General features: G+C 38.4%; 1 protein-coding gene across 22 annotated transcripts in view; it reads right to left on the bottom strand.

Annotated features, from left to right (window-relative positions):
* AKAP9 (A-kinase anchoring protein 9) overlaps positions 1 to 27,771 on the bottom strand; it is a 210,018-nt gene that overhangs the window by 16,749 nt on the left and 165,498 nt on the right. For all 22 annotated transcript variants that reach the window (XM_043541209.1, XM_037890710.2, XM_043541212.1 and 19 more), the window contains 12 exons: positions 26,693 to 26,925; positions 24,145 to 24,264; positions 21,764 to 21,940; positions 21,532 to 21,636; positions 19,289 to 19,441; positions 18,857 to 19,036; positions 8,793 to 9,878; positions 5,564 to 5,710; positions 4,689 to 5,195; positions 4,181 to 4,244; positions 2,692 to 2,813; positions 1,811 to 2,002 (listed from right to left, as the gene is read on the bottom strand). In XM_043541209.1, coding sequence (XP_043397144.1) covers positions 1,811 to 2,002; positions 2,692 to 2,813; positions 4,181 to 4,244; positions 4,689 to 5,195; positions 5,564 to 5,710; positions 8,793 to 9,878; positions 18,857 to 19,036; positions 19,289 to 19,441; positions 21,532 to 21,636; positions 21,764 to 21,940; positions 24,145 to 24,264; positions 26,693 to 26,925 — 3,086 coding nt within the window. The remainder of the gene's footprint in view (positions 1 to 1,810; positions 2,003 to 2,691; positions 2,814 to 4,180; positions 4,245 to 4,688; positions 5,196 to 5,563; positions 5,711 to 8,792; positions 9,879 to 18,856; positions 19,037 to 19,288; positions 19,442 to 21,531; positions 21,637 to 21,763; positions 21,941 to 24,144; positions 24,265 to 26,692; positions 26,926 to 27,771) is intronic.

Below are 27,771 nucleotides of genomic sequence, written 5' to 3' on the forward strand. Positions count from 1 at the left end.
TTGGGGATGCACTCCAGCTAGCCCCACAGCTGGTAAACAATCCCTTGCAGATCACTGACACCTGGGGTAGAGAAGAGCAGAGAATCAAGGAACTGTAACAGCAGATCCTCAGCTGCAGCAGATAGACTACTCTGTTACTTACTATGGGCCTGATTCTGCTACCCTTACTCACATTGGTAGTATCTCACGCGATGTCTAGTCCCATTGAAATCACTGAGCAAGGCACTATTCACGGTAAGTAAGGGTGGCAGAATTCATGCGTCGTTTTTTTAATTTGATTTCAGTTTATAAAAATGCATCCATTCATTGCTCTGAGAGCATGTACAAATAGGACTCAATGAATTGTCTCACATAACATCTTTCATAGCAATCTTACTTCTAGAAGTGTTTGTAAAGGCTGGCTTACTATTCTGTACCTGAGTTCCCAGGGATTTTGCATTGTTAAAAGGTGAATTTCACTAATGATTTTTTTTAGTTTTTTTAAAAAAAATCTCACAGGACCATATTTTTTTAATTTTACAGTATATAGTGTGATGTATATTTAGACTCTGATAAACAACACAATATCTTTGTTACAAAATATAAGTCAGGCACAGATGGAGAAGGGTACTTTGAAATATTTGTAAAAGGTTTATACCCTTCCTCTTAAGGCCAATTTTCCAAATATAGGCATCTCGATTGTGGCACAAACAAGCATTATAAATCACTAAAACATGAAATAAAATGAATGAAAGAACAAAATAAAGTCCATCTTATAAAGATAAATATTTTTTCCTGTCAGTATAACTAAATATGAGAACACTCCAACATTTAAAACGAACATCTCCAATAACCAGCACAACGAGAGACAACATTGGGCAAAATTGTAATGCAGAGGCAACATGAACATCTGATTGGAAGAACAGCTGTAAGGTTCAAGTGCATTACGTTAAAAATTACCAAATTCCCAAGTTCTCTTAGTAGAAAGAAACTATTGATTATATCTGGCCCAATTCTTTTAGGTGTTGAGTACCCTCACCTCCCATTGATCTGAATGGCATTGTCTAGAATTGGATTTTAAAAGTGTGTTATTAGATTGTGTTATTAGATATATCCAAATAAGACCTTCTAAAACTCTAGTCAAAATAAAGTAAATTGTACTGTAGCATATCCTGAACTGGTTGAGTTAAAACCTAGGCTCCTCTCTAGGCTTTAACTCAATCAGTTTAGCACATGCTAAAACAGTGGTTCTCTGGGGTTACGCAGAGGTCTTCCAGGGGTACATCAACTCATCTAGATATTTGCCTAGTTTTACAACAGGCTACATAAAAAGCACTAGCAAAGTCAGCACAAACTAAAATTTCATACAGACAATGACTTGTTTATATTGCTCTATATACTATACACTGAAATATAAGTAAAATATTTATATTCCAATCAATTTATTTTATAAAGTTATGGCAAAATGAGAAAGTAAGCAATTTTTCAGTAATAGTGTACTGTGACACATTTGTATTTTTATGTCTGATTTTGTAAACAAGTAGTTTTTAAGTGAGGTGAAACTTGGGGGTATGCAAGACAAATCAGACTCCAGAAACGGATACAGTAGTCTGGAAGGTAGAGACCGCTGTGTTAAAGTATAAATTTCTGGAAATTTGCTGAAAATTCTGAAAAATTCAGTTTTGGTTTGATCCAAACCAAATTCTCCCCTGCCCCCCACCTTTCAGGACTGCCAGTGAACCAAAAATCAGTTATTCACACACCTCTAGTTTCAAATGCTGCTGTATAAATTATTTTGATCTAAGTAGAGTTTTTATAATATTGTTTGTACCTCAGTTTCCCTATGCAGTTGCATTTGTGTAATTAAATCCTTCAAAGACGAAACAGTGCTCAGAAAAGTTTTCCTTTCCTCAAGCCATGATTCTGGCCCTTGTTTAAGAGAAGGTATATCTCTTTCACTGTCAGGAAATTCAGTGAGAGACAGCACCTGTACGCCTTCACGATGCACTGCTCTTAGCAAACCCTATAACAATAATATAAGAAAAAAATTATAATACTGGCAGCCATAATAGTGATCTTGGCTAATGCACACTAGAATTTGGCATCAGAACGAATCAGAAAAGGCAGGCTGGTTAGGCAAGGAAAAGCACTATCTATTTACAAGTAGCTTGGTGAATATGATTAATGTTGAGACTAGAAATATAGAAAGTGCCTGATTATTTAATAGGGTTTTAGAAATATATATATTGCCCACCCCAGAAACAAATACTGCTGTAGTCCCTGAAGTTCATTACAAAAAATCTATTACATCAATACTACAAATTTAAACTGAGTTCTCTATAGAAACTTATATTTTAGAAGTTAAGTCCTGGAAAGTTTCCATTCAAATTTTGTATTATGCTTTTGAAACTCGCATATGGACTAGAGTTAGCACACAAGATTGGTGGCAGGAGACACATTCTTCTTTATAATTGTTAGAAATGAAAATAGCATATTATTATTTGTTACAATTATTTATACAGTTCTGGCTTTGCTGGTAGCCAACATATTATATAGTGGTGATATTTCAAAAATGCAATTAAATAAATTTTAAGATATCTACTATATACAGGGCTCTTCTTCCCAAAAAAAGAAGATCTACATTTCAGACAGTATTAAGGAGCTTTAAAATGATCTTGTTTTCAAGTAAAAATTACATCAGCTCTCATGTACCTTTATTTTCTTTGGAAGCAGATCTGTTGAAGTTTCATCTTCTTCTCCTACTCCTTCTGATACTATGTCAGATCCTTGGCTCTGGGCAAGATAAATTCCTTGACTCCAGTCCGAACTAGAGTCTAAAATAAAAGGGAAAAACAATAAAGTTGAATCGCTGGAAAATCTTTAAATAACAGATAACAAAAAAGGACTTCTGTTTCTTGGTTGTTAGGACAAGTGGTTTCAGAACATCTAATTTTTTTGTTTTGTCTTCTAAGACTGGCTTACACTTTCCTTCTTTGCTTTCAAAACACAGCAGCAAAGAAAATCATTTAAAATTCTTGGAGACAGAATCAAGACATTTATCTGAACACTACATAAGCCTTTTGCCAACTGACTCTTCGCAGTATCTGTAGTCTCTGCCTCCAGTTGAATCTACTTCCTATTTACTACTGTAGGACAGAATGTTTTAATTTTTGTGGTAAAAATTTGATGGGTCTGACTCACTCCTGTTGTTGCACACATTCAGATCACACCTGTCTGCAGCCATGGAAAGAGGTGCATGTGAGGAAGTATTCCCCAGGGGAAGGAGACAGTAATACTGCCACCCTGAGAGATTTTGCCAGGGACCCACAGCTTTAAATTCCATTCAGGGCTGAGGAGACTGCCTGGAGAGATGCTGAAATCAGTATGAAGAAAGGATGGAGGGACTATGCCCAGAGAGAAGGAACCAGCTTCCAATTTCTTTCCTCAAGGCAGCTCCATACCCACTCTGTCACACATACATTTCTGTCCTATAGTAATTAAGATTCACATAGAGATATAATGCTCTTTGCCTTTCCCAGATGTGCCAGCATTTGATTACAATAGGATTTTGTTTTGATTTTCACTGCTGCTCCTGTTGTAATTCCTTTTGTTATTGCAGGTTGCTTTTTGTTTTGCTTCTTGGGTTACAGGTCTCAATGCAAGGAGTTCCTTTAACACAGAAGCCTATCAGGCAAACAGGGGATGGAGATCAAGGTCCCGCTTACAAGTTGGGTTTGAATTCGATCAAGTTTTCATCACAAACACTTGATGTTCCTACGGGAAGATCATGGGTAAAGAAGAATAAGGGGAAGATCCCATCTTCATAGGAGGCAAAAACTAAGGAATTTTGGGAAGGGACACTTGCTGATAGTATTGTGTGTTGCTTATGCTGTGCTTTTTCTGAACTTTAACTTTTTTGCTGTGCTGCTGCTGCATGCTGGAAGTAGAGAAGAAAAGCATCAAGTAAGACCTGTTGCGTCCTTAATAAAATCCTGACTTTGGTCCAAGGTCACTGTAGGAAAGTCATAATTAATAAGAGGGAATGCCTGCAAGATTGATATTTTACTTTGTCAGGTGACAGTTTCCATTGTGCTAGGATTACAGTAATTCACAGCTACTTTTGTTTTCTATTAGACAAACATAATTTAATTTATAATACTATTATGGGAAATATGAAGGCTATAAAACAATTATCTCTCACCACTAGAACATCCATCTCTGGCCATATAAGATGCAGTGTGCGGTAACCCAGAAATTGGGACTGCCTATATTTGGAAAAGAAAACATTTAAAACTTTGCAAAAAACACAAACTGACACATAAGGGCCCAGATTAATCAGAAGAGAGCAGCTGAAAGAGGACCACATGGGCTACGCCCTCTATAGGCAGTACAGATCCTCTCAAAAGGGGGCAGAAATGGGAAGGTTCATGGGCCAACACTTCTGCTTCACAAGTCTATTGAGCTGGCTGGGCACAAGAGGGCAGCAGGTTGCTCCAGCCTAAGGAATGGTAAAGCTGGGGAGGGATTTAGGAACTCTCCCTGGGGTGAAGCAACTCTACATAATTCCAAACACCAGTATAATGCCTTAATGGCACAGTCTTCCATGATTAAGAGGACTCAAAATAGGAACCCTACTTAGGAGTAGCATGAACTAAAATATTCTTTATAAAATACAGAATGACAGAATAAAAAAAAATTACAATATATACCTCGTTAGCTCTCAAAGTTTCTATGACTTCCTTCAAAGCATTACATTCTTCTGTTAATACCTGGACTGCAACAAACTGCTCTCTCTTCAATGCTTCAGATTCAGAAATATGCCTGGTTTCCATATCCATGATTTCAGCAGCATGGAGTTCTTGCATTTGGTCAATTTTCTCGGTAAACTCTCTTATGACCTCTGCAACCTCCTCTGATGAATATTCATTTTGTAAATCATTTTGGATTTCTGCATTTTTAACAAGGACCTGTAAAGTTTGGTTGGAGCTATTGATTTGCATAGTCTTCTCAGTCTGAGATGATGAACTTTTTCTGGTAGAAGTCAGGTCTTCTTTGGTAGAAACATTATCTGGTTTGTCAACATCCTTTCTGCTTTCAAGTTCTCCTATTTCCTCTTCCTCTCTCATATAATCTGCAAGCTTCTTTTCTGCTTCAACTAGGTTGTCCTTGACTCGATGTAGCTCTTCTTGAAGATGTCTCATACTTGTTTCTCTCACCTAGAGATATAACAAATTTGAACTGCAGATATCCAAATACCTTTAAAGAACCAAATTTTGTATTTTTAAATGTTCTATACAATGAGGAGTCACAGTTATACTTTTTAGATTAATCTTGTGTAGATGGATTATGTCTGTTAGATGATAACACAAAGTTACTATCTCAAGAAACAGATTAGATCCTGTAAATTGGTGTAACTCCCTTGAAGTCACTGGAATGACACTTATTTGCGGCAACTAAAGATCTGGTCCACAGCATCAGGTAGTTTTCATAAATGTATGAACAGTGTGTACTGCACAGTCATTTTTATGAAGTAATTTTTTTCACTGGAAGAGATAAAACAATTATGGAACGATCCAGTTCTTACCATTAATTCCTCTTGAAGTTTTTCTGACTTTTCTCTGTAACTACTCAGTTCTTCCTTGACAGCAGCTGATTCAGCTTTGATTTTCTCTAGTTCACTTTCAGCAATGAATACACTTCCCTCTTGACTTTGAGTTAGTTCTGTGACTACCTACATGTCAGTACAAAATATAAGCAGTGGTAGATAAAACATCTATTACAATGGCATCAAAATACTAATGATGCTGACCCGTGCGTGCCACTCCACAAAAGCTAGAGATGAGACAAGCCACGTGAAGAAACGTCAAGTGCCTTGAATAGGTGGTGTTCTGACCAACCTAACCTCCCAGACTTACATTTCAAAAGGCCACTTTTCTAGATTAACTGGGATCCCTAAACTGAAAAAAAGGACTGTGTGGAAGTGCTGTGAAAAGGATAATCTTCTGGGAAGATCTCTGGCCAAGGATGGAAAAAAACACTAATACACTAAAAGGCAGCAACAGGGATGTGAAAAAACAGTAGTGAAGGCTGCTAGACACCGTAAAGTTTTAAAGAGAAGTTTCTGACCTTAATTCAATAGCATTTGTACAAAACGTTTTAGCACCTGTGGTCCAGGCCCTGCATTCCATATCTGTGAACTTCAGACTTTCAGCAGCAAAGCTGAGGTTGTCATTAAATTAATAGCTACAGAACATACAATCTCTGCCTTGGAAAATGGAAGACAACACTCAACCCATCTTTGACTCAGAGGGTCAAATTAACAGGTAACATAACTGGTGATCGATGGAAGGCAGTGTGAACATAAATTGGCATAAATTAAACATTAAAGAGGTATAAGGCCAGGTCATTGTAGAAAGTAACCAAAGGAGGTTACTTTAAAAAGTTTACTTTAAAAAGGTATAAGAGGAAAAGGAATATCTTTCAAACCACATACACATTTTTACCCCTTCTTAATCCTCTTGTTGGCTGTGTTTGTTACTATGACTGTCTTTTTGCCTCCTAGGCACATAAATTACATAGATGTGTAATTTAACCCCCATATACTTCACCTCTAAATCTGATCCATGGAGTCGGAAATTTCAGACATTAGGCAGTGGGCCTAGAATGTGGCAAGCCACTGGATCTGTCACAACCTCACCATTATTAGATGAGGAGACAAGAATAAAACACTAAGTTTCTTTGAACTTTGGCTTCCATAATTTTAATAAATGGCAGTGACAATGAAGTTAATATTGATCACGTTAACAAGTCAAAACTGGAAAGCAGGTATCTGTGCAATGAAGATGCTTTCCTGGCATTAGATAAGAGCCAGGAAACTAAATCATCCAAAGCAGGACCAAGCTCTAGTGGCTTTGTTATTTACATTATAAGAGCATCCTAAATGGAATTTACATTATACTTTTGTGAGATCAGCTTACTTCAGCTACACGTGTTTTCATGCCTGTTCATTCCAGATAGATGGAGTAACATTGCTAATTTAATATTCAAATAGAACATTGTTTCCTAAAAGCAAATAGCATTGAACTGTTGTTGCAATGTTAAAAATGTGTAATTGCTGAATTCATACTGTTTTAATAGTTGTAAGAAGTGACTATTTTAGACAGGAGTTGGAATGGGATTTGGGTAGAAAGACAAGCTTTTTGGACTGCCTGAAGGGGAAGTAGGAGGAAAGACTCCTCTTGAAGAAATGAGAGATGGTCTGTATAGTGGTTAGGTGATATCCTGGGACCTGGGGAGATCCAGGTTCAGTTCCCTGTTCTGTCACGGACTGATTTGCTCAAGATCACACAGAAACTTAGCCTCTCTGCCCCAACCGTATAATGGGATAATAGTACTTCCTGCCCTCAGAGGGGTGCTGTGAGGATAAATACATTAAAGGATTGTGAGTTGCTCTGATATTATGATAAAGGGAATTGTATGAATGGATAGATTAGATAGTGCTGTGGTCTTGGTTATATATGGATAGAGAACCCTGTTAGAAGAATCCCTTTGAATGGATTATACCTGCTTGTAAATTTTCACTGCAATATATACAAATAACTAGGGCCCAGAACCACAAAGGGACTTATGTGCCTAAGTCCCAGATTTAGATCCTACTGTGATCCACAAAAAGCCCCGCTCAGCTGCTGCCTAACCCTGCAGGAACCTAAACTCACTTGGTGCCTAAATTTTCACTGTAAAAGTCCCCTAAGCACCCACATTTCTGCCTCTAGGCATGTGCACTGCTACCTGAAACCAGGTAAAGATAGGCAAGGGAACACCTATCTTGCTGGCAGGCCCAATACAGTGGTGGGTAAGGCATTCTCCTGAGAGGAGGAAGACTTCTAGTCAATTCCTTTCCCCCCAGCAGGCAGCATGGGGAATTGAACCTGGGTTTTACACATCTTGGGTGAGTACTCTAACACTGGGCTAAAGCTTATAAGGGAGGCACTACCTCCAGCCATTTTGGATGGAGTTAGGCATACACCGCTGCTGTTCTTGCAAGAAATGGTTCAGGCAACAAAGGCGTTTCCCTTCCAGGAAAGGGTTCCGAGCTGTGGATCCCAAGCAGAGAGACAGGCACCTCCCTGCAGCTGGCTTAACACCCTGAGAGGGCAAGGCATAGGGCACATCCCTTCAATTAGCATTTCCTTTCGACTAGCTTAGGCAGCTCCCTGTCTAGCATGCTGGCTTTCTCAGGTGCCTCTCTCTCCCCTTTCATTATATAGAGAGCCTAATACCTAACTCAAGCTTTGTGGATTCCAGTGATTTTTTAGGTGCCTAAAAGATGGGCAGTGTAATGCTGAGTGTCACAATGCCTAAGACCCATTGTGATTCAAGGCCTAAATCAAAATGAATGCCCCAAATTAAACCTTTAATAAAAATACATTTAAGACTTCCAGTGCCTCAAAAATCAATCTGCAGATTCATGGCAAGGACATCATCAATCTTATTATCTTCAGAAAATATTCACAAAAATTGAGAGAAGTATGTTTAGTTTTTAAAACACCTGATTCCCATGAAAAGGCTGGATATGTTTTATTCAAATATCCGTGGGAAATCAATAGTGGAATTTACCAAAAGTGCAATTTTTGTTCTATTTGTAACTCAGAGGAGTATGTATATCTAACACAGCTCTAATATTCTGTTATTGCATGAACAGATGCAATGTCTTTAATCTTATTAAAAAATGTGTGCACCCACCACAGAGCCCATAAAAATAATTGATTCTTATGCAAAATGAGCAAAAGATCACGAGGCATACACTTTTTTACCTCAGATGTTTGCACCTCTCCCTGTTTAGGGGTCTTTTTAATCTCCTCTTTGTGTTTTTCCTGAATGTCTTCTAGTAACTGCTGAAGTTCTAATAGTCTGTTTTCTTTTTTTATAGCCTCCTTCTGTGCAACTTGTGCATTTTTTTTTTCTAGCTCCAGGTTATTGTACACCTTTGCCAGCTGGTTCTCCATCTCTGAAAGTTTCTCTGTTAATTTTGATTCGGTCTCTTCTTTAGCTATGTGATTTACATTCTCTGTTTGTGTATTTTTGTTTGCTTCTTCAGCGCCTTTTGAAAATGCCTGTATTCTCGGACTCAGTTTATTTTGCTCCTGAATTGCATTCAACTGAACTTGGCTCACAAGAGCAGCAGCAACCTTTTCCTGAAGTATCTCTTCAAGTTCCAGTATTTTCTTTTTAAGTATTTCTGTTTCTACCTTGGATTGCTCTTTCAAGTCCTTTATTTGGTTGTAACACTGCCACAACTCAGATTCCCTCTCTTTAATAGCTGCCTGAAGTTGCTGCAGCTTTATCTCCATGTTGCTGATGGTGATCTTTGAATTTTCTTCCACAGACTTAAGCTGGATTTTATTTTCTAGGAGCTCTGGTGACTTCTCATTCAGGGCTTCTTCCAGTTTTTCACTTCTGTCTTTGCTCCTGTCCCCTACTTCTGCCTTGTCACTTTTCATCAGTAAATGCTTATATTTCTCTGTTACTCTCTCATGTTCCCTCTTTAAGATATCTAGTTCTTTCTTTAAATGGTTCATTTTTAATTTAGTTTCTTCAAGCTCATTCTTTGTCATGGATGACTCTAGATTATTATCTTCCACTTGCTTCTTCAAAGCTTCTTTTTCTGCCAACACTGTATCAAGCTCATGTTTCAGACTGTCAGCATCCTCCTGAATGGAAGCAACATCTACAGGTACTTTTTGTTCAATATTTGCCAACTCCTGCTGAAGTTTTTCAATCACTTCATTCAGCTGTTCTATTTCCTCTTCACTGTTTTTCTTCACACGCTCTTGATCACTTTTTAGGCATTCTATCTGGGCTTCAAGTTCTCTTATATGCTCATTTTTTTCTTCAATAACCTAAAAAGTCAATGAAATAAATTAATAGCTACTAGTTATTATAATAGTTAATATTAGATAACAACCAGATTATGCTTTCTCCTGGATTTGCTGGCAGCAGTCTGTTTAAACATTCATCCTGACATCTTGTAAAAGCAGCATAGTAGTAATAAATGAAATTGCCTGGATGATTTATTGCTCATAGATCTTTATATGAATCAAAGTCCATGCATGTAGGACTTGGAAAAGAGGTGTGAGCTTACTGAACTATCTACTTTCTACAAAGCTACATGTGAAAGCTGAAGCTTTCATAATATTTTTCTAGCTTTCTTGTCTAAAGCTCTGACAACATCCATCCCCTATGCAAATTATTACTGAGGTTAAAGAGAGTACCAGCTGTGGTAAGGTCTGTGCAGATAAATCTCTTTGCACAATCAGGGCCTTAGACATAGTTTGACTTCCAGCACCCAAGAAACAAAGGTTCTTTGAATCATATTACCTTCAAAGAAATCATCTTGCAGTATATTACACAAATAATCTCCCTCTCTCTAAAAAAGCAGTGGATCCTCAGTCTTGAAAATAACAGTTTCAAGACTGAGGGTTCTAGCATACACAAGTTAGATACTATATTCAACTAGCTTAGTCAGATACTGCATTTCTTCACCATTAAAAAGAAGCAGCTCACCCTTCCAAATATATATTCATCTAGTTATATTAAAATAAAGCTATATTGACTCTACCACTTAAAATATATATTGGATTTTTATATGGAATGTGAAATATAATGGATTTATAATGTAAATGCAAACAGGCCCTTAACCATATCAATATTAAGCACAAATATAATACGAATTTTCTTTTTTTTTCTACATATATGTATATATATTCTGTACAAGCCACCTGTAATGAAGTAATTTATTTTGTACAACAATTTAACTGAAAGAAGAGAGAGATGGAGATGCAGCACTATTTGTCAAAAGAATCTATAATGCTGTCAAAGCAATTCAGCAACAAAGAGATTTGTGATGATACAAGCAGAGCAAAACAATACATTTCTGGACTAACTCATGATATTTGAAGTTACCAGATTCATATTCTTAACTACCCAGAAATTAGTTGAACGACAGAAACAGCCCAATACATGTCCTCACTGAGGTACCTAAATTATGAAGAGGATGACTTTATGATGCAGATAATGGAGAATATGAACAAAAGAGAGACTGACTTCTTTCTGAACTTGAATAAGAGAAGAAAAGGGAAATTTGGGGTCAGTGAACATAAAAATTTACCAGACTAAGGAAAGAGTTCACCAACAGCAGCAGTAATAAAAGAGTATAAGATTTCAAGGGAATTTGTTTTGGAGAATTAAGAATATAATATGAAACGTTCAGTGGGAGAAACTTCTCATTCCACAAGTATAGAAGAATGCTGGAGGACCCTTAAACACACCATAATACAGGTGCACCAGAGTAAGAGGAATAAGGATGAGAGAAACAAGAAGTGGTCAACGTGGCTTCATAAGGAATTGCTCAAATCTCTTAGGTTAAAAAAAGTCTGTACTGGAAATGGAAAAGTAGCAGGCAATCAAACAAGAATATTCAGTCAGTCAATACTTGTACAGAAAAGATAAGGATAGCAACAAACAATGAGTTAATGATAGCCAAAGTACTTCACAGAGTAAAAAAGGGCTTTCAGAAGACTAACAGGAGCAAAAAGCTCACTAAAGAGAAAACAGGTCAGCTAATAAAGAAAGTTGGGGATAAAATTAATGACTACAAAATGATTAAACTGCTGAATTTCCCTTTGTTCTCTATCTTTAAATAAATTTAGACAATTAGGAAAATTGTAAAGTTGTAAAGTGATCTTATAAAAATGGCAAAAAGCAAGATTACTTGGAAAATGTGAACAGATATAAATCAGTAGGGCCAATTTTGCATCCTAATATGTTATATACATTTTCCAATAAACATATTTTTGGAAAGTCACAGAGAATTGCAGAAATCCTAGAAGACTGAAGAAAAGCAAGTGAGGTACTGATTTCCAAAAAACGAAAGAAGAGTGATCATGACAATTTCTATCTAGTATATCTCATTTCTGACCCCAGTAAAACTGTTGAGGAAAAAAAAATCATTTATCTTTTAGTGGATAATGCAACCATGAGTAACAGGCAGTTTGGGTTTATAAAAAAGAAATCATGCTACAGACATTTGATTGGTTTACCACAGAATTACATTTGGATTTTAGAGTAGCAGCCGTGTTAGTCAGTATCGGCAAAAAGAACAGGAGTACTTGTGGCACCTTAGAGATTAAACAAAATTATTAGAGCATAAGCTTTCGTGGGCTACAGCCCACTTCATCGGATGCATACAATGGAACATATATATATATATATATATATATATATATATATATATATATATATATATATATACACACACACACACACACACACACACATACAGAGAAGGTGGAAGTTGCCATACAAACTGTAAGAGGCCAATTAATTAATCATCTTAATTAAATAGCCTCTTACAGTTTGTTTATGGCAACTTCCACCTTCTCTGTATGTGTGCATGTGTGTATATATCTATCTATATCTATATCTATATATCTATCTTCTTACTATATGGTCCATTCTATGCATCCGATGAAGTGGGCTGTAGCCCACGAAACCTTATGCTCTAATAAATTTGTTAGTTCTTTATTTGGATTTTAGTAAAGCATTCACATAGTATCAAGAAATCCTGCACACAAAATTCATTTAATTAGGCATGAGTATAATATGCAATATTATTCAGTCAAATAGACTGAAAGTTGGCAAAAGGCCACAAAGAAACTGATTTTAAAAACAAAAACACTGAAGGGAGGAAGAGGTCTAGAAGAGTACTGAAGGGATTGATCTAAAGTAGTGGTTCCCAAACTTTTAGCAAGACGACCCAACAACTGCATTCTGACTGATTTTGTGACCTGCAGAGGGTCCATCTTTGGAAAGGGAGGGGCACACAAAATCATAGGCTAGTGTCCTCCTTCTCCACTGCCACCTCCTCCTCATCCTTGCCCCACTGAGAGGGCACTGGCCACTTGCAACAGCACCCTCTGCCCTGGCGCTGCAACCCTAATACCGGCTTGTTTAGGTGGGGGAGGCCCCAGCGGGGGTTTGAAGGGCAAGCCTGCCTCACCCTCACCCTGCAGCAGCAGCTCCTGTCCTACAGGTTTGGGCCTGGCTTCCTACTCCGGGCATTGCGACCTGGTGCACAGGGTTGCAGCGCCACTCAGGTTTGGCCCAGCCATCTTTCCATCATGACAGAGGGATGACTGAGCAAAATTTGAGTGAGTGGCATTGCAACCTGGTTTGACCCAGCCACCCCATGAGACAGGAACCACTGCTGCAGAGTAAGTGCAGGGTGGGGAGCCTCCCCTCTGCACTGGATCCACAACCCTCCTAGAACCTTTCTGTGACCCACTGGCACATCACAACCCATTGTTTGGGAAATATTGATCTAAGGTCTAGTCTTATTTTATATCTACATCTTGCACCAAGGAGAGAAGGGAATTATTTAACATGCTAGAGAATATAACTAAGAGTGATGGGATGAAATTAAGAAAGGGACAATATAGGTTGAATCTGAGCAAGGCTTCTATTTTTCGCGATCTAACAACTTCATTTTGGGGGTTATTTTTAGCAATTTTTGAGTTTTACATAGGTCAAAAAAAATCAGGGTTTTTCAGGACTTTTTCTCTTTGTAAATACTTTAATGTGTAATGTACACTATACTCACTACTCCTATACTATAATGACTAATCTCTTTGTAATGTTCCCTAGAGCGCTTTAACGTAGTACTCTTTCTAACAGCACTAGTTAAAGTAGGGAACCTAATAGGTTCTATATGGACCAGTTAATGAGCAACACACATTGGTGCGCTTTAGAAATCACAGCCCCATAGTCTGCATTCCTGCTCCGTGTAGATAAGCCCCTAGACACAAGTAACCATTTCTGGAGGTTTTCTAGTGTTCATTTGATAAAGATAGCACCTGGAGTGCTTTAAGATGTTTTGTCCCTCAGCATGCTCCACTTTAAGTGTGTGTATGCCTGGGCAGTTTCAATCAGAGATTTTTGTCAGCAGTGTCTGCGGGCCCATGCCTGCACCCTACACATCCTCATGCTCTGGGTCCAAGGGCACATAGGGAAAGGAGGACCTGTCCTCGCTGCTCTAGTTCTTTCTCTACTACAAAGTCCACGGGTAAGAACTCCAAAGCAGAGAGGAAGGAAGGCAGGCAGTGGAGCACCCACAGGGAGAAAACATCTTGAAGAACTCCAATTACTGTCTAGGTAAGTAACCTCCCCTTCTTTAAGATGTTGTCTCAATGGGTGTTGCACTTCAGGTGGCTCCTGAGCAGCGCTCTGGCGATGGCAGATGCTGAGCAGATGGATTCAATACACACCAGAGAGCAGCCTCACCAAAGGGTGCATCTGCCCTAGAAGCAAGCCTGAGAGCATAGTGCTGGGAAAATGTGTGCACAGATGACCATGCGGCAGCTTTGCAAATATCTGTGATAGGCATGTTCTTAAGTAGGGCTATAGAGGTGAATTGTGCCCTGGTGGGATGGCCAGTCACTCTAGGTGCCTCTGGAAGCTTTATAACATGCTACAATGTATTCATTTCAATAACTTTTGGGTGGAAATTGATGATCCATTCATTCTCTCTGGGAAGTAAACTAGGAGTCTAGGAGAAGCTCTGAACGGCTTAGTCCTATCGAGCGAGAAAGCAAGGACTGTTCTCACATCCAGAGTATGAAGACTGGCTTCTTCCCTTGAAGTATGAGGTTTGGGATAAAAAAAACTGGTAACAATGTTCTGACTGATGTAGTAGTTGAGCCACATTGAAACACCAACATTTCAAGTTAGACAGTGTCGTGAATAGGTCTATCTCTGGGAAGCCCCAGGCAAGACAAATCTCCTCAAAGACCAGATTGCTTAGCTCCCATTCATGGTACTGGCTGAAATGCCTGCTCAGGGTGTCTGCTATGGTATTTTCTGAAGACTCTCGGTGCGGTCAAAAGACCAAACAGAAGAACTTGGTACTGGTGGCAGTCATTACCAATGACAAACTGTAGGAAGGTCTGTGAGCCAGATGCACAGCTATATGGAAATATGCATTCTGGAGGTTGAGGGCCTCAAACCAGTACCCTGGATCTAATGATGGAATTATTGCTGCTAGCATTAGCATCCTGAATTGCTGTGTCTGGATGACAGTGTTCAGAGTCCTGAGATCCAGGATCAGTCTCCATCCCCTTTTTTCTTAAGCACAAGGTAGTATTTGGAGTAGACCCTTTCTAATCAAGTTGGAAGGAACAGGTTTGATTGCCCCCCGGAAGCAGGAGAGATTAGAAGACCCTTGTGAGAAGGGTCACTGAAAAGGGATGGGGAGGTGGGGGTAGGAGGGAGTTGAACTGGATGGTGTAACCAGATAAAACTATTTCTAGTATCCATCCTTCTGACATTATATGCTCCCAGGAACGCATGAAATGGGAGAGGCAATCCCCATAGGGTACGTGGAGGGTAGGACAATGCAGTGTAGAGCCATACAGTGCAGTGATTCGTGGCCCTCAGTAAAGCTTCAAAATGGCTGCTTGGAAGAAATCGCTGACTGGGAGGAAACAGCAGATGATGGGCCCTTTTTGTGGAACATGGACCTCTTCTTAAGTGTTCTGGTGGTCTTTGGGAGGTTGGATACTGAACTGGTGAGATCACTGAGGTGTCTGTGACTTGCTATATTTTCTTTTTGATGCAGGGATGCCGATGCCCAGAGATCACAGGGTCTTTGAGAGAGTGTAGGGATTCATCTGTGGCATCACTGAAGAGCTTGGGCCCTTCTAAAGGAAAATCCTCCACTGTATTTTGTACCTCCCTGGGGAGCCTGGAGGATTGCAGCCATGAAGCTTGATGAATGACCATGGTGGCAGTCAAAGAAAGATGCTGTGTCAGCTGCACTACGGGAAGCTTACAGAGGAGTTCTGGCGATCATCTGGCCTTCCGTGATGAGGGCTTGAAACAGGTCCTTCTGGTCTTGAGGCAAATAATCAATACAGTGAGAGATTTGCTATAATTCATAGTCTTACTTTGCCATCAAGGCATGATAGTTGGCAACCCTGAACTATAGTGTGGCCAAAGAGTAGCTTTTGTGGCCAAAAAGATCCAGCTGTTTAAATTCTTTGTTGTGAGTAGTTGATCTACCAGAGAATTTGGTCTGGAATGGATGAAAAGACACTCTCAACCCTTGGCTGATAGTACTTATATCAGCCCCCTCGCCTGTAGCTGGAATGGTTAACAGGTGTTTGCCATATTGTACAGGCTGGTGACAGCATGGCATCATTAATAGATAAGGCTACCTTTTCTTGAGGAGAGGTATACAACATTTCCACCAGTGAGTGTTGTGGTTCTTCTGTTTTCTTCAAGGGGATCTATAAAGTCTTAGCTATTCTATTCATGAGCTCTTGGAAGATATTGCAGTCATCCACATAGGATGGTGGAGGGGACATAACTCTCTCATCTGGTGAGGAAGAGGATTTATTAGATGGCAATGCCTTCTCCTCTGCCCTCATTCCTTGTTCTTCTGGAAGATCTTTGTGGGGAAGAGAGTCCCAGGGTACTGGTGGCGGCTGCTCTTGGCAGGTCCTCTTGTGTGAGGGCATTATATAGAGCTGATCCTGGTAAGGGGCCCAAAGGTTCCAAAAAGCCCAATGTGGCAGGGCACATGTTAAAGGAGAGGGACTCCATGGTTGTTCTTAAAAAGGCCAACAGAACAATCACTGACTGGCCCCTGGAGTCTCATCCTCTGGACATACTGCAAGAGAGGGAGACTGGAATGGAAAAGTAATGGTATCCTGGATGGGAATGTCCGAGTCAGCATCCAGCAGAGAAGCCAGAGGCATTGGTACTGGGGACAGTGTCAGTACTGGTGGTCAAACTGGTACCAGTAGCTGCGCTGGTATTGGTGGCCAAGTTCTTGCGTCAGGGTGTGGTAGCACCAGAAGATTTGTTGCTACTGGCAGGAAATTCCTCTTGGCACCTCTCAGCACATGGCATTCAGGCTCCTCTGACATTCACAGGTCTTGAGAGGAGAATCTGCTCGGTAACGGTAATCCCAGGCACTGTTCCTCAGATTGAAATGTACTGAGCAGTGGAGACAGTACAGATGGATGGTCTGTACACTCTTTATTTCTGTGGTCCAAGGAAGAAGGTTGTTGGGGTCGAGGACAGTTTCTCTGAGGAGTCCCTGTGCTTGGAGGGTTCTGAAACAATGGTGCCACATAGGGTTATTTGCCGAAAGATTTTCCAGCAAGCAGCACGTTGGAAGTCCTTTTTGGTGGTACTGGCGTCTTGGTGCCCAAGGAGATAGCAGCCTCAGCAGTATTTGTACTGGGACCTGAGGGTTCCTTACTTCCTGGCCTTTGGGGCTACTTCTTTTCTTTTAGGCTCCCTATCACAGGATCTGTGTCTTTTCTTCTTGAAAGGCTTTGAAGTCTCTGAGTATGCCCCATAGTCTCTGATTACAGGATCCAGAGAATTCACTGAAATGCTAAGAGGCTGAGGCCAATGTATGAGAAGAAGGGGGGAATTCACACCCCAAAGAGGAGAGAGGTCTCAAAGAATACTTCGTAAGGAGCAACTTCAGTCTGTCCTTCCTCAGTTTCACAGATCTGCTCTTGAAAATGCAGCAGACTTTGCATTTTGATGGAACGTGAGAATTTCTAAAGCAGTGGAGGCAGCTGGAATACCCGTCACTGAGGGGAAAGGACCTGTGGCAGGTCTGGCACGGTTTGAAGACTGGGCTTTGGGACATAACCCAAGGAAAGAAGCCTGCAACAAACAGGGGTCGAGAGCAGCAGAGGCCCTGACTGTGAAACAAAGGGAAAAATAATATCACCTTGTGGGATTAAATCCAAAATGCTCAGCCAGCTCCTAAGTGTACACACAGCTGTTCTTTATGACTTACCAAAAGGCTATATGAAATGAAGAATATTTGTGTTTGGAGACAATGTTTATGATTAAAATTTATATAGAGTCATGTGTACAACTATCTGAATAGAAGATAAAATCCCACCACAATAAATCACCCAATTTGCTTTCTACATGAGATATGAGACATTGGACCAGTTTCTCCTCATGCTTATCCTAGTTTAAATCAGAAGTACCTCTTCTGGGATGGTGAATCTATCCTGCACTAGCTGCTATGCTCTACCTGTCTCTTTGCACTCTGCTGATGCACATTAACAAAGAGGACTAAATCAAACCATTAATGCATACAGCAGACAAGCCCTGAATCATATTCATGTAAAATGGATGCAAGCCAGTGGAGAATCAGGTCCATTGTCTATTACAGGAGAAAAAGAAGTGTTGATAGTAGTTTAGAAAGCAGCAAAAAGTTAGAACAGTTAAAGTATGGAAAATATTGGAAATGGTTCTTATTCCACTTTGTCTTATCAATATAGTGCTGCAAGTCTCTTGCCTGAAATCCCTGCAGATCCGGCAAGCGTTATATTAGAAAAGGATTATGGCTCATGGTATGATCAGAAAGGCTGCATTTACACATATTCAGTGAACTCATAGCTTCATTAGTTTGAAAAGAAGAAATTTCAGAAATGAAGCATTATCCAGCAGGTGCAACCTACTAAAATCCAAAATGCAACCTACTAAATATATCTCATATATACAAGACAGTAGAATAAATTCAGTAAATATGCTGAGATGCAACTCAGATGTCTGCATCCTGATAGGCTGCAAGAGGATCAGGAGTACTTAAAAACAGCAAAGAATACATGATTATATAAACAAATACAGGCAAATATAATTCTAATGTATTTTCTTAACAGAATGTCAGATCCATACAATAACTGATAAATAGTAATTAATTTTGAAGGTTAGAGCACTGCATTCTATTAATGACTAAATAAACATTAAACTTTAAATATAAACAAAAGATTTCAAAAGAATATACTTTGTTGTCTGTTGTGATTTCAAGTTGCTGTTGCAGTGTTGTTATTTGTTCATTAAGATGATCTATTTCCTGCTCCTTTTCATGCATGATCTGAGCAAGTTTCCCAGGTACTAGACAATGATCCTTTATGGATGCATCTTCAGATTTCTGGATCACTAGCCCCAATCTTTCCATTTCATCCTACCAAAAAAAATCCATAACGTGCTGTAATTACATGTATCCTTTTCTGAATATTCTTCAATTAATAGATTATTTAAATGATAGAAGATCACATGAAATAAAGAATGGCTATATGAATTTTTTTATATTTTGTATGTTGAATAGTACAACACTTGAGACATCAAATAGAGTTAAGGATCTTGGTTTTATGCCAGAATGAATTTATTCAGGGTAAACATGAATGAAACTATATCCTGTCTGTCGGATAATTACCTTAAATAATTTATTCTCTTGTTCCAGTTCTTGAAATCGTGTAGTGGATTCCTTTCTCTGGATTTCTAATTGCATATGCAATTGTTGAACTTCTTCATTTTTGTTTTCTAGTTCCTCTCGAAACTGCTCCAGTTGTTCTTCAAGGTTTGTGATCTGCACATCCAAAATGTGGATCAAAGAGGTTAATAGACACACAGCAGAGCCACATTTAAAAAACAACAACATATATCTGGGATCAGTTTTGTTTCTGAAAATAACAGAATTTTACTCAAATGAGATCTGTGTTCACCAATACACTGGCCATGTTGATTGTAAAGATACATTTGATTCTTAAGACTGAATGGATTTGGAAATAGTGATCTGGAAGTAGACCAGGTCACTCATCCATCCTCTGAAGGCCTGCGAGCTATTTGTATGCAAAACTCCCACTGATATCAGCTGAAATCACTATGACTGTTCCAGTGAGGGAGAGCTTGCAGGACTGGGCTCATTTAAATTTACCAGTTCTACCTCACAATGGCTTTAGAGTCTCAAAATACTTAACTGACATTTTAAAAATTGTTTACATGAGCTTCTCTTATTGCTGCCTTCAACAGCCTTTTCAAAACAATTAAAAATATAAGTGAGCTAAATTCCACTTTCAGTTACACTGGTATAAATCTGGAATAATTCCAGTGAAATCAATAGAGTCCAGATTTTCAAGAGTGTAACTAAAAGAAGAGCTTGGTCCATTATGTTTAAAATCATTTTAGGATATTGGCTGGGCTTTTCAAAGGAGCCTAATAGAGTTAGGTGCCCAAATTCCAATGAGATCTGGGTACCTAGCACCCTCAGGTTCCTTTGAAATTCTCACCCATTATTCTTATACTTAACTCATGTGACCATGTCCTTTTTATTTCTTAATTTAGACTAAATGGGCCATATCTGGATCTCATTTACACTATGTGAATTTGGAGTAACTCCACTTGGAGAACACTTCAATCTCTTTGGTTACTCGATTACAGACCTAAGAGTGGCAATTCTTCAACAAAAAAAACTTCAAAAACAGACTCCAATGAGAGACTGCTGAATTGGAATTAATTTGCAAACTGGATACAATTAACTTAGGCTTAAATAAAGACTGGGAGTGGATGGGTCATTACACAAAGTAAAACTATTTCCCCATGTTTATTCCCCCCCCCCCCCCCCCGCTGTTCCTCAGACATTCTTGTCAACTGCTGGAAATGGCCCACCTTGATCACCACTACAAAAGGTTCTTCCCCTCCCCCACCTCCTGGGTAATAGCTCACCTTAAGTGATCACTCTCATTACAGTGTGTATGGTAACACCCATTGTTTCATGTTCTCTGTGTATATAAATCTCCCCACTGTATTTTCCACTGAATGCATCCGATGAAGTGAGCTGTAGCTCATGAAAGCTTATGCTCAAATAAATTGGTTAGTCTCTAAGCTACTACAAGTCCTCCTTTTCTTTCCACTGACTCAGTATCAGTGTTATCAGAATGTGGCCTTTTATCCTTTCTTTCAGAATAAATACTTCTGTAATCACAACTGAACTACATTTGTACTGATTCTCATTTTTATAAAAGAGGATTTCAGGCATCAGACTGTGAATGATGTTCACTCCTTCATTTTAAGGTTTCTTGAACTCCATCCTGTTTACCATCAGGATACTTATTTTTTGGCTGGAAAGGTATAATGTAGGTCTTTTCCAAAAACACCTTTAATGTGTGCAGGCTAGTGCTGGTGGTGGGCTGCCTTACTGTCTCGAACACCCTCGTAAAGGTTAAGCATGGCACATTTTTCCCCATTGCAAGGAAAAAGCAACGGGAATCTAAAAATCAAGCACATATCTGGTCTTCCCTCATAGAACTCTGGTGTTTTGCAACACTGCCAGTCTGCTAACCAAATATATAGTCCTAACAAGATTTTCTCCACAAGTGTACACAATAGCTTCACTAGAACTTAGACGGGAAAACAATTCAACCAAAAAGTGCCACCCATTCAATAAACACCACCACTGCCTACAACACTTTAGGAGGTCCTTGGGAGAACCTGTTCCAATAATTACCAGGCAGAAGCCTGCTCAGCTTGTGGGAGTTGTTGAGATCACTGTCCAATATGGCCTTGCTGCAGTGTATAAACAGTGAACTACAGATTGCTGCACTGAGTCAGGTGTAAAGCAAAAATCACTAATAAATAATTCATATTAAAAGCAAACCTGAACATTTAGAGATACTCTACCTCTTTTTCCTTTCTGTCTACAGCTTCTTGTTCAGCCTGCAATTGTACTTCAAGGGGCAATTCTCCCTTCACAGTGGCAGCTCCACACCGCTTTCTTTCCTCCACCTTTAAACAAGTATTATAATATTAGCTACTTTAGCTTTCATTTATTTATTATTGAGTAAACATTGCATTATTCTTAGGTAAATGAAGAATAGTAGGAAATGCATGGAACTTTTATACACAACAATACCTTTTGCAAATTGTCTGCACTGATAATTAAGGCTTGTTCCAGTTCTCTTATTCTGCACTCTAGTTTCTCAATTTCTTCATTCCGTTCTTGTATATCTCTCTGAAGTTGTTCTTTAGAGAGCAAAAGCTCACTGCATTTGTCTGTTTTTTCTTGTAGATGGTTTGTTAACTGTTCAACCTGGTGGACAACATGGTAAGCATGGTGAATACTCTGTAGCATATTGGAATGTGTTTCTAGCATTAGTATAACACTGATTTTTGAGAGAAAAAACCTCCTCTGTTAATGAATGTCCAACCTCCATGGCAGAAAACAGTGCAAAATTAGAGTCTTGTAGCTCCAAATCCAATAAATACAAATTATGCCTCTGATGAGTTTTATGTTTTGTGTGATGGCATTTGCTACTCCCTACAACCTATTTTGTCCTTCTGAAGGTCCTCAGACTCCCTACTGGGCTAAGGTATATACCGTGGTATCCCTGTGCAGCCTATCAGTGGGATCCCTGAAACATCCAAGGAAGAAGTGTCTTGACACTGGAGAACAAATTCAATTCCAGCAGTTCTGTTATTCTTCAAGTCCTAAAAAAATATTTGTGCCAAAAGTCTTTGAACCAAAAATAATTTGTGAAAGAAGGAATGACAAAATGCTCATGTTGCTTTGGGGGGAGAGTTAAAGTTGTCTGGGTAACCTTAATTATGCATTTCCATACCTCAAAACATTTTAGCTTTTGAGGGTTATTTTATAACTACTCTAACTTCATCTAGACCTTTAATGTTCAAGTCAGTTAATACAGTTCTACCTTAACTCTAGATTAACAAGAAACTGTTTTCTGCCTAAGTTTTTAAATAGGATTTGGAGATGGCTAGGTAATCAGCAAAAGTAACAGAGGATGTAGATTATATGGCCTCACTTTCTGCAGTAGAAAACATCATCTAGATAAAGCCTTCTGAATCTCCTGACGTTGAGACATTCAAGGCTTAGGAGCATCATATTAAGGGAGTAATGAAAACAGTCAAGATGGGAAGTAATTAAGACACAAGTAAAGATTTCAGCAGAGGTACGTCGAAGGTAAACACAATTGTGGCACTGTTCTAGATGTGACATGAACAGAATTACAGATAAGGAAAACGTGTGAGTAACAAGTGCAAAACATCTAGCCTGAGGCACAAAGATAAGGTCTGAGTTAAACTGAGTGATAGGGAGAGATGGGACAAACACAGCTTTTCATTCAAGAAGTGAATTTCAGTATCTGAAGTATTTAGAAGTTATGATTTAGCCTGGAACTAACAGAGTCAATGCAATTTGACAGATGGAAGATAGAAAGATCAGATGGAAGGGTGCCATCCACCTGAAAGTGTTATCCAAGTTTGAAGCAACCAGTTAGACATCCCAGAGGGAGAAGATAAATGGAAAAGAATATTTCACACTATTCTTCCATGATAGTCCATTGTGGAAGAACTGACAACATTAAACAGCAGAAAGTAAACACAGTAGTTAGTAATGTAAAATGAAAGCAAAGAGAAGAATATAATACGGCTTCTTGCTGAATGCACTTATATAAAATAGAATAATATTTCATAACTGTGCTAGTGTAAAGAATACAGACATGTCAGCTATAGCAAGAGACAGAAGAAGACTCTGTTTAACTTTTAATGAATAGGAAGATCATGTAACAGAGACACTTTTCCTCATTGTCTATATGCAGTGTATCTGAAAGTTCACATAACATTATTACATATCCTTCCATGCAACTAAAAACAGCAAGTCTAATAATTCATTTACATTATGTTATGTAGTAATACCCTCCGTTTTTTACCTCTTAGTCTTTCACATTCAATAATAGGATTTTTCGCCTATAACCAGGACCTTACAAATCATGACATTTTTGGACAATACAATAGCAGGCTATTTGCTCTTTCATGTGTATCTAACTTAAAAGTGACAACTTCTCTATTAATTTCTCTATGTGTGGGGTGCTAGTTAATTGCCAACTATTAGTGACTATCTTCTGTATGAATATATGTGCACTTACAGTGGTTTCTTCACAATCAATAGTTTCAACACTTGAGACATATTCCAGTATAAAAACCTGCATAAATTGGCAAATAGACTGAACATTTCCATACATTCTTAAGAAGTTTTATCTATCTTCATTAGTTGTTTCAAAAGTGTCTGTTACTGAGATAGCTAAACTCTGCATTATTTTACTGTTTCAAACAACATTTTCACTCTTCATCCATATTGCTTTATTTTCTTGCTGTGCAAAAGATGCAGATTATGTACATTATAAAATAATGTTACAAAAAGATTTTTACAGTGTGTCCATCATTTGCTTTTATCATGTACATTCATTAAGCATAGCTGATAATACTTCAAAAAGTTACCTCTCTGGTTTGGTGTTCATTGATAGGTTGAAACCTTTGTGGAGTCTTAAGTTGTTGCTCTAGTTTCTGTATCTCTTGTTGGAACACATCTCTTTCATGTTCTCTATCAATTGCTTGCTCCTGAAATTTAATTATGACAATGTTACTTGGACAAACATTATTAGAAAGATCTATATTCAAATTACGCATATATCATCTCATTTCCGCAAACTGTGAGTTTGTTTTATATATACCAGTTTTTGTTAGGTTAGGTAGCATGATCGCTTTTTATTTTATTAAATCCCTCTTATTTATTGGACAGCCACCGTACTCCATCTGTTTCTGTTTGATCAGTCAAAAAACAAAAAGATATTGTATTTCCCTATGGATCCAATACTACTGCATCAGAGTGTATTATTTCTTCGGCAACAGCCAGTCAGAAGCCTATTATTTGGATGTTTTTAACTTTCCTTTTTCTTTAATATATTTAGTACAAATATAAATTCAAGTGTTGAAGTCTGAATACTTATACTAATATTAGTTCTGGCACCAACTACAAAAAACAGATTCCAAGAATACATTAGCTGAATTTTGCATATCAATTTTGTCTTGATAAAATCAGATTGTTTGAGATACATTTTGTGACATTTGTGAAATAATTTCTAAATACTCATATATAAAATGCTGCAACATTTGTAACAACATGGGCTGTAGTTCCTCCTCAACTGTCAGTTTGTAAAAGTAAGATTAAGTTTGTCTGCTAAATGAAAACAAACAATCAAATGTCTAAGACACAGCAGCAAAGAAATTTATTCTCTCTCTTTTTAATGCCACATTAGCACAATAATATGTGTCTTTAATTTTCACAAAAGTCAAATATAGTGAGACATAACATTAACCTCCATGAATTGCTGATTTAATGAACCCAGGTGTATTCTACTGCAGGAGAAAGACCAGAATTCTAATGTATTTATAAAGAGTTTATTTGCTTCTAGCCGAGTGCTATGTCGCTCTTAAACACACATTGTTGATTAACAAAAGTTGTGTTAAATTTATAGTGATGGATTTGTCACATGTTCATTTTGAACCTAGCCATAGAAAAAACACTAATTTTAATTGTAACAACAACATCAGAACAGCACAAAATGAAATAATGCAAATTCATCTAAGTGATAAAATATTTCTAGACAGGTCTTCCAGTTCACACTACTTAGTAGTAAATAATGCAGAGGTGGCATCACAGAATATTCTAGCTGTTATATTAATTACAGATAAAATTCATCCCTCCCTACACAAAACTGGAGTAACTGGGTTTGAGCAGAGAATTAATTGTAGCAGGGTGGAATTCATCACCTCCAACACACAAGCAAGAGATAGGATTTCAGTGCAGCTCCTCCAGGCTGCTTTTCCAGCCATGGGCTACAATGGCAGCCATTGCTATTCTGTGTTCCCTGTGCACTGATTTTGACACTGGATCCATACTGTTGCAGATCCAGTGGCATGTAGACTTCCTGGCACAGCTTTACCACAGAACTGAAGTGATCTGGAGGGCACTGTGTTGATCCACTGCATCCCAGTGAATTTCACCTAGTATGAATGAACATCATTACCAGTGGTCTAATCTTATAGTTAACTTTTAAAATAGTTTTTGGTGCATGATCCTCTGCAGGAGACTTCCTGCCAAGTCAGAATTGCAGATTGCTACCACACCTACTCTGCTGGTGCAAAAACTGCATGAATGATTGCAGAAAGAGAGAGCAGATGTAATACAAGCTGGGGTGGAGTTTGAACAGAAGCTTGCAGGGGGGCACTCCAGTGGCAGCCTGGTAGCAGGGGAAGGTCAGGCATGGTGAGTGGAAGAAAGGGTACCTGCAGCTGCAAACAGGGAAAGATCAGATAGTGTGCATAATGAGTGGTCAAGTAGGACATGCAACCTGGAAGAAGGGAAGCGTTCACCTGCAACTGCTGTAGGGGGATGAGACAGATGGAATGGGACTCCAGTAGAGTGTGGTTGGAGAGGCTGTCAGAGAAACTTACATGTAGTCCAAACCACTAAAAGGATGGAATTTTCAAAGGAGCCTAAGAGAGCTTACCACCCACTCCCCTGAAGTTCAATAGGAGTGTAATATTTAACTCCTTTAGGCTCCTTTGAAAATCCCATCCTGAACTTTTATAAACTGGAAAACACAGTATACTTTGCCATACACAAAGCCAATTCTAAACACTCATTTTTTCTTACTCATTTTAGAGACTTTTAGATTTGTAAGTTTAGAAATATTAAATAAAAAAATTAAATAAATTAAATTTTGCAACCAAATTATACCTCAAAATACACTGGGAATATTCTAAATTTAGAGATCTCAACTTGGCACTCTACTTTTAAAGCAGTGTTAATGGCATCTCTAGACTTGACACCACTCTGCAAGTTCAGTCATATCTATTTTTTCATTTTAGTTCAAAAGTCTTAAAGAAATAACATTTCTTGCAGTTCAGAGAAATCTCTGCACCTGTATGGCCCACCTGACAGCATAAACAAACATCTTCTGTCTTTTGCTTTCTCAATACTTACATCTAGAAATTTTCTTGTTTTCTCAAGCTGCTTCTCCAAAGCCTGGTTTTGCTGTCTTAGATCTGTTAGTTCTGCATTTTTTTCTTGCTCTAGCTCTATAAATCGGTTGACCTGCTCCTCCACATCTGTTTCCAGGGCCTTCACTTGTTTCTGGAGGTCATCGTACTCTTTTTCAGCTTGACGCTGTACTTCTATTTTTTCCTTCATTAGCTTTTCTGTCTCCTCCAGTAATTCTGTTTTTAAATAAAGAAATCATATTACTTTTAGATATGCATAGTTAGTTATATTATCACTGCAAAACCACTCTCCAAGAGTGCATATCCATGCTGTACCCAAATAAAGGATGTGAACAGGTTTGGGTTATATTAATTTTTTTTAAAATGTGGTATTTTCTATTAAAAAATTATCACGATACCACAAAAACCCATATAAATCCCAGACAAAATGGCTAAAATGCTATCATCTTCTTTACAAGATTATTAATAGCACAGCTTTATCATGTCACTTTATTGTCCATATTAAGCTAAAGATGTTGGTACAAATAGTACAATACAGGAAATGCATCAGTTCTGTTTACAACTGAGGAAGGTGCACAGCTTTATAACAAGGCATGGAAAACCCAACCATCTTCTCATCCTGTAGCAGTTTAATCCATTCCAAATTTATTTTTTTTCACATGATGCATATACAACATGTGAAGGGAAATACTGCAGAACTTGACCTGGTGAGGTGAGCTAGAGAGGGAAATTACTTACTTGTAATTGGAGTTTTCAGAAGGCCTGTATAGATCCCCAGTTTTTGGTTTGGTGTCCTCAGGAGAGGACTGGGAAGCATATATGATAAAGCTTAGGACCACTCTGATAAGACATTAAAGGCATGTACTTCAAAGAGTCATATCACCTGGCCTTATCCATCCCTTGAGGTAAGACCGAAGACTAGGGATCTATAAAGTGCAATTATCATTGGAGAATCTTCACAAACATGATTGATACTTAGGTATATGAAAAGAAAACCACCAGATATATACAATTTTCTTTTGCTACACAATTGAGATCCTTTGGATACCATCATCTTACATA

Source organism: Chelonia mydas, chromosome 2 (assembly GCF_015237465.2).
Source record: "Chelonia mydas isolate rCheMyd1 chromosome 2, rCheMyd1.pri.v2, whole genome shotgun sequence".
NCBI classification, from domain to species: domain Eukaryota; kingdom Metazoa; phylum Chordata; order Testudines; family Cheloniidae; genus Chelonia; species Chelonia mydas.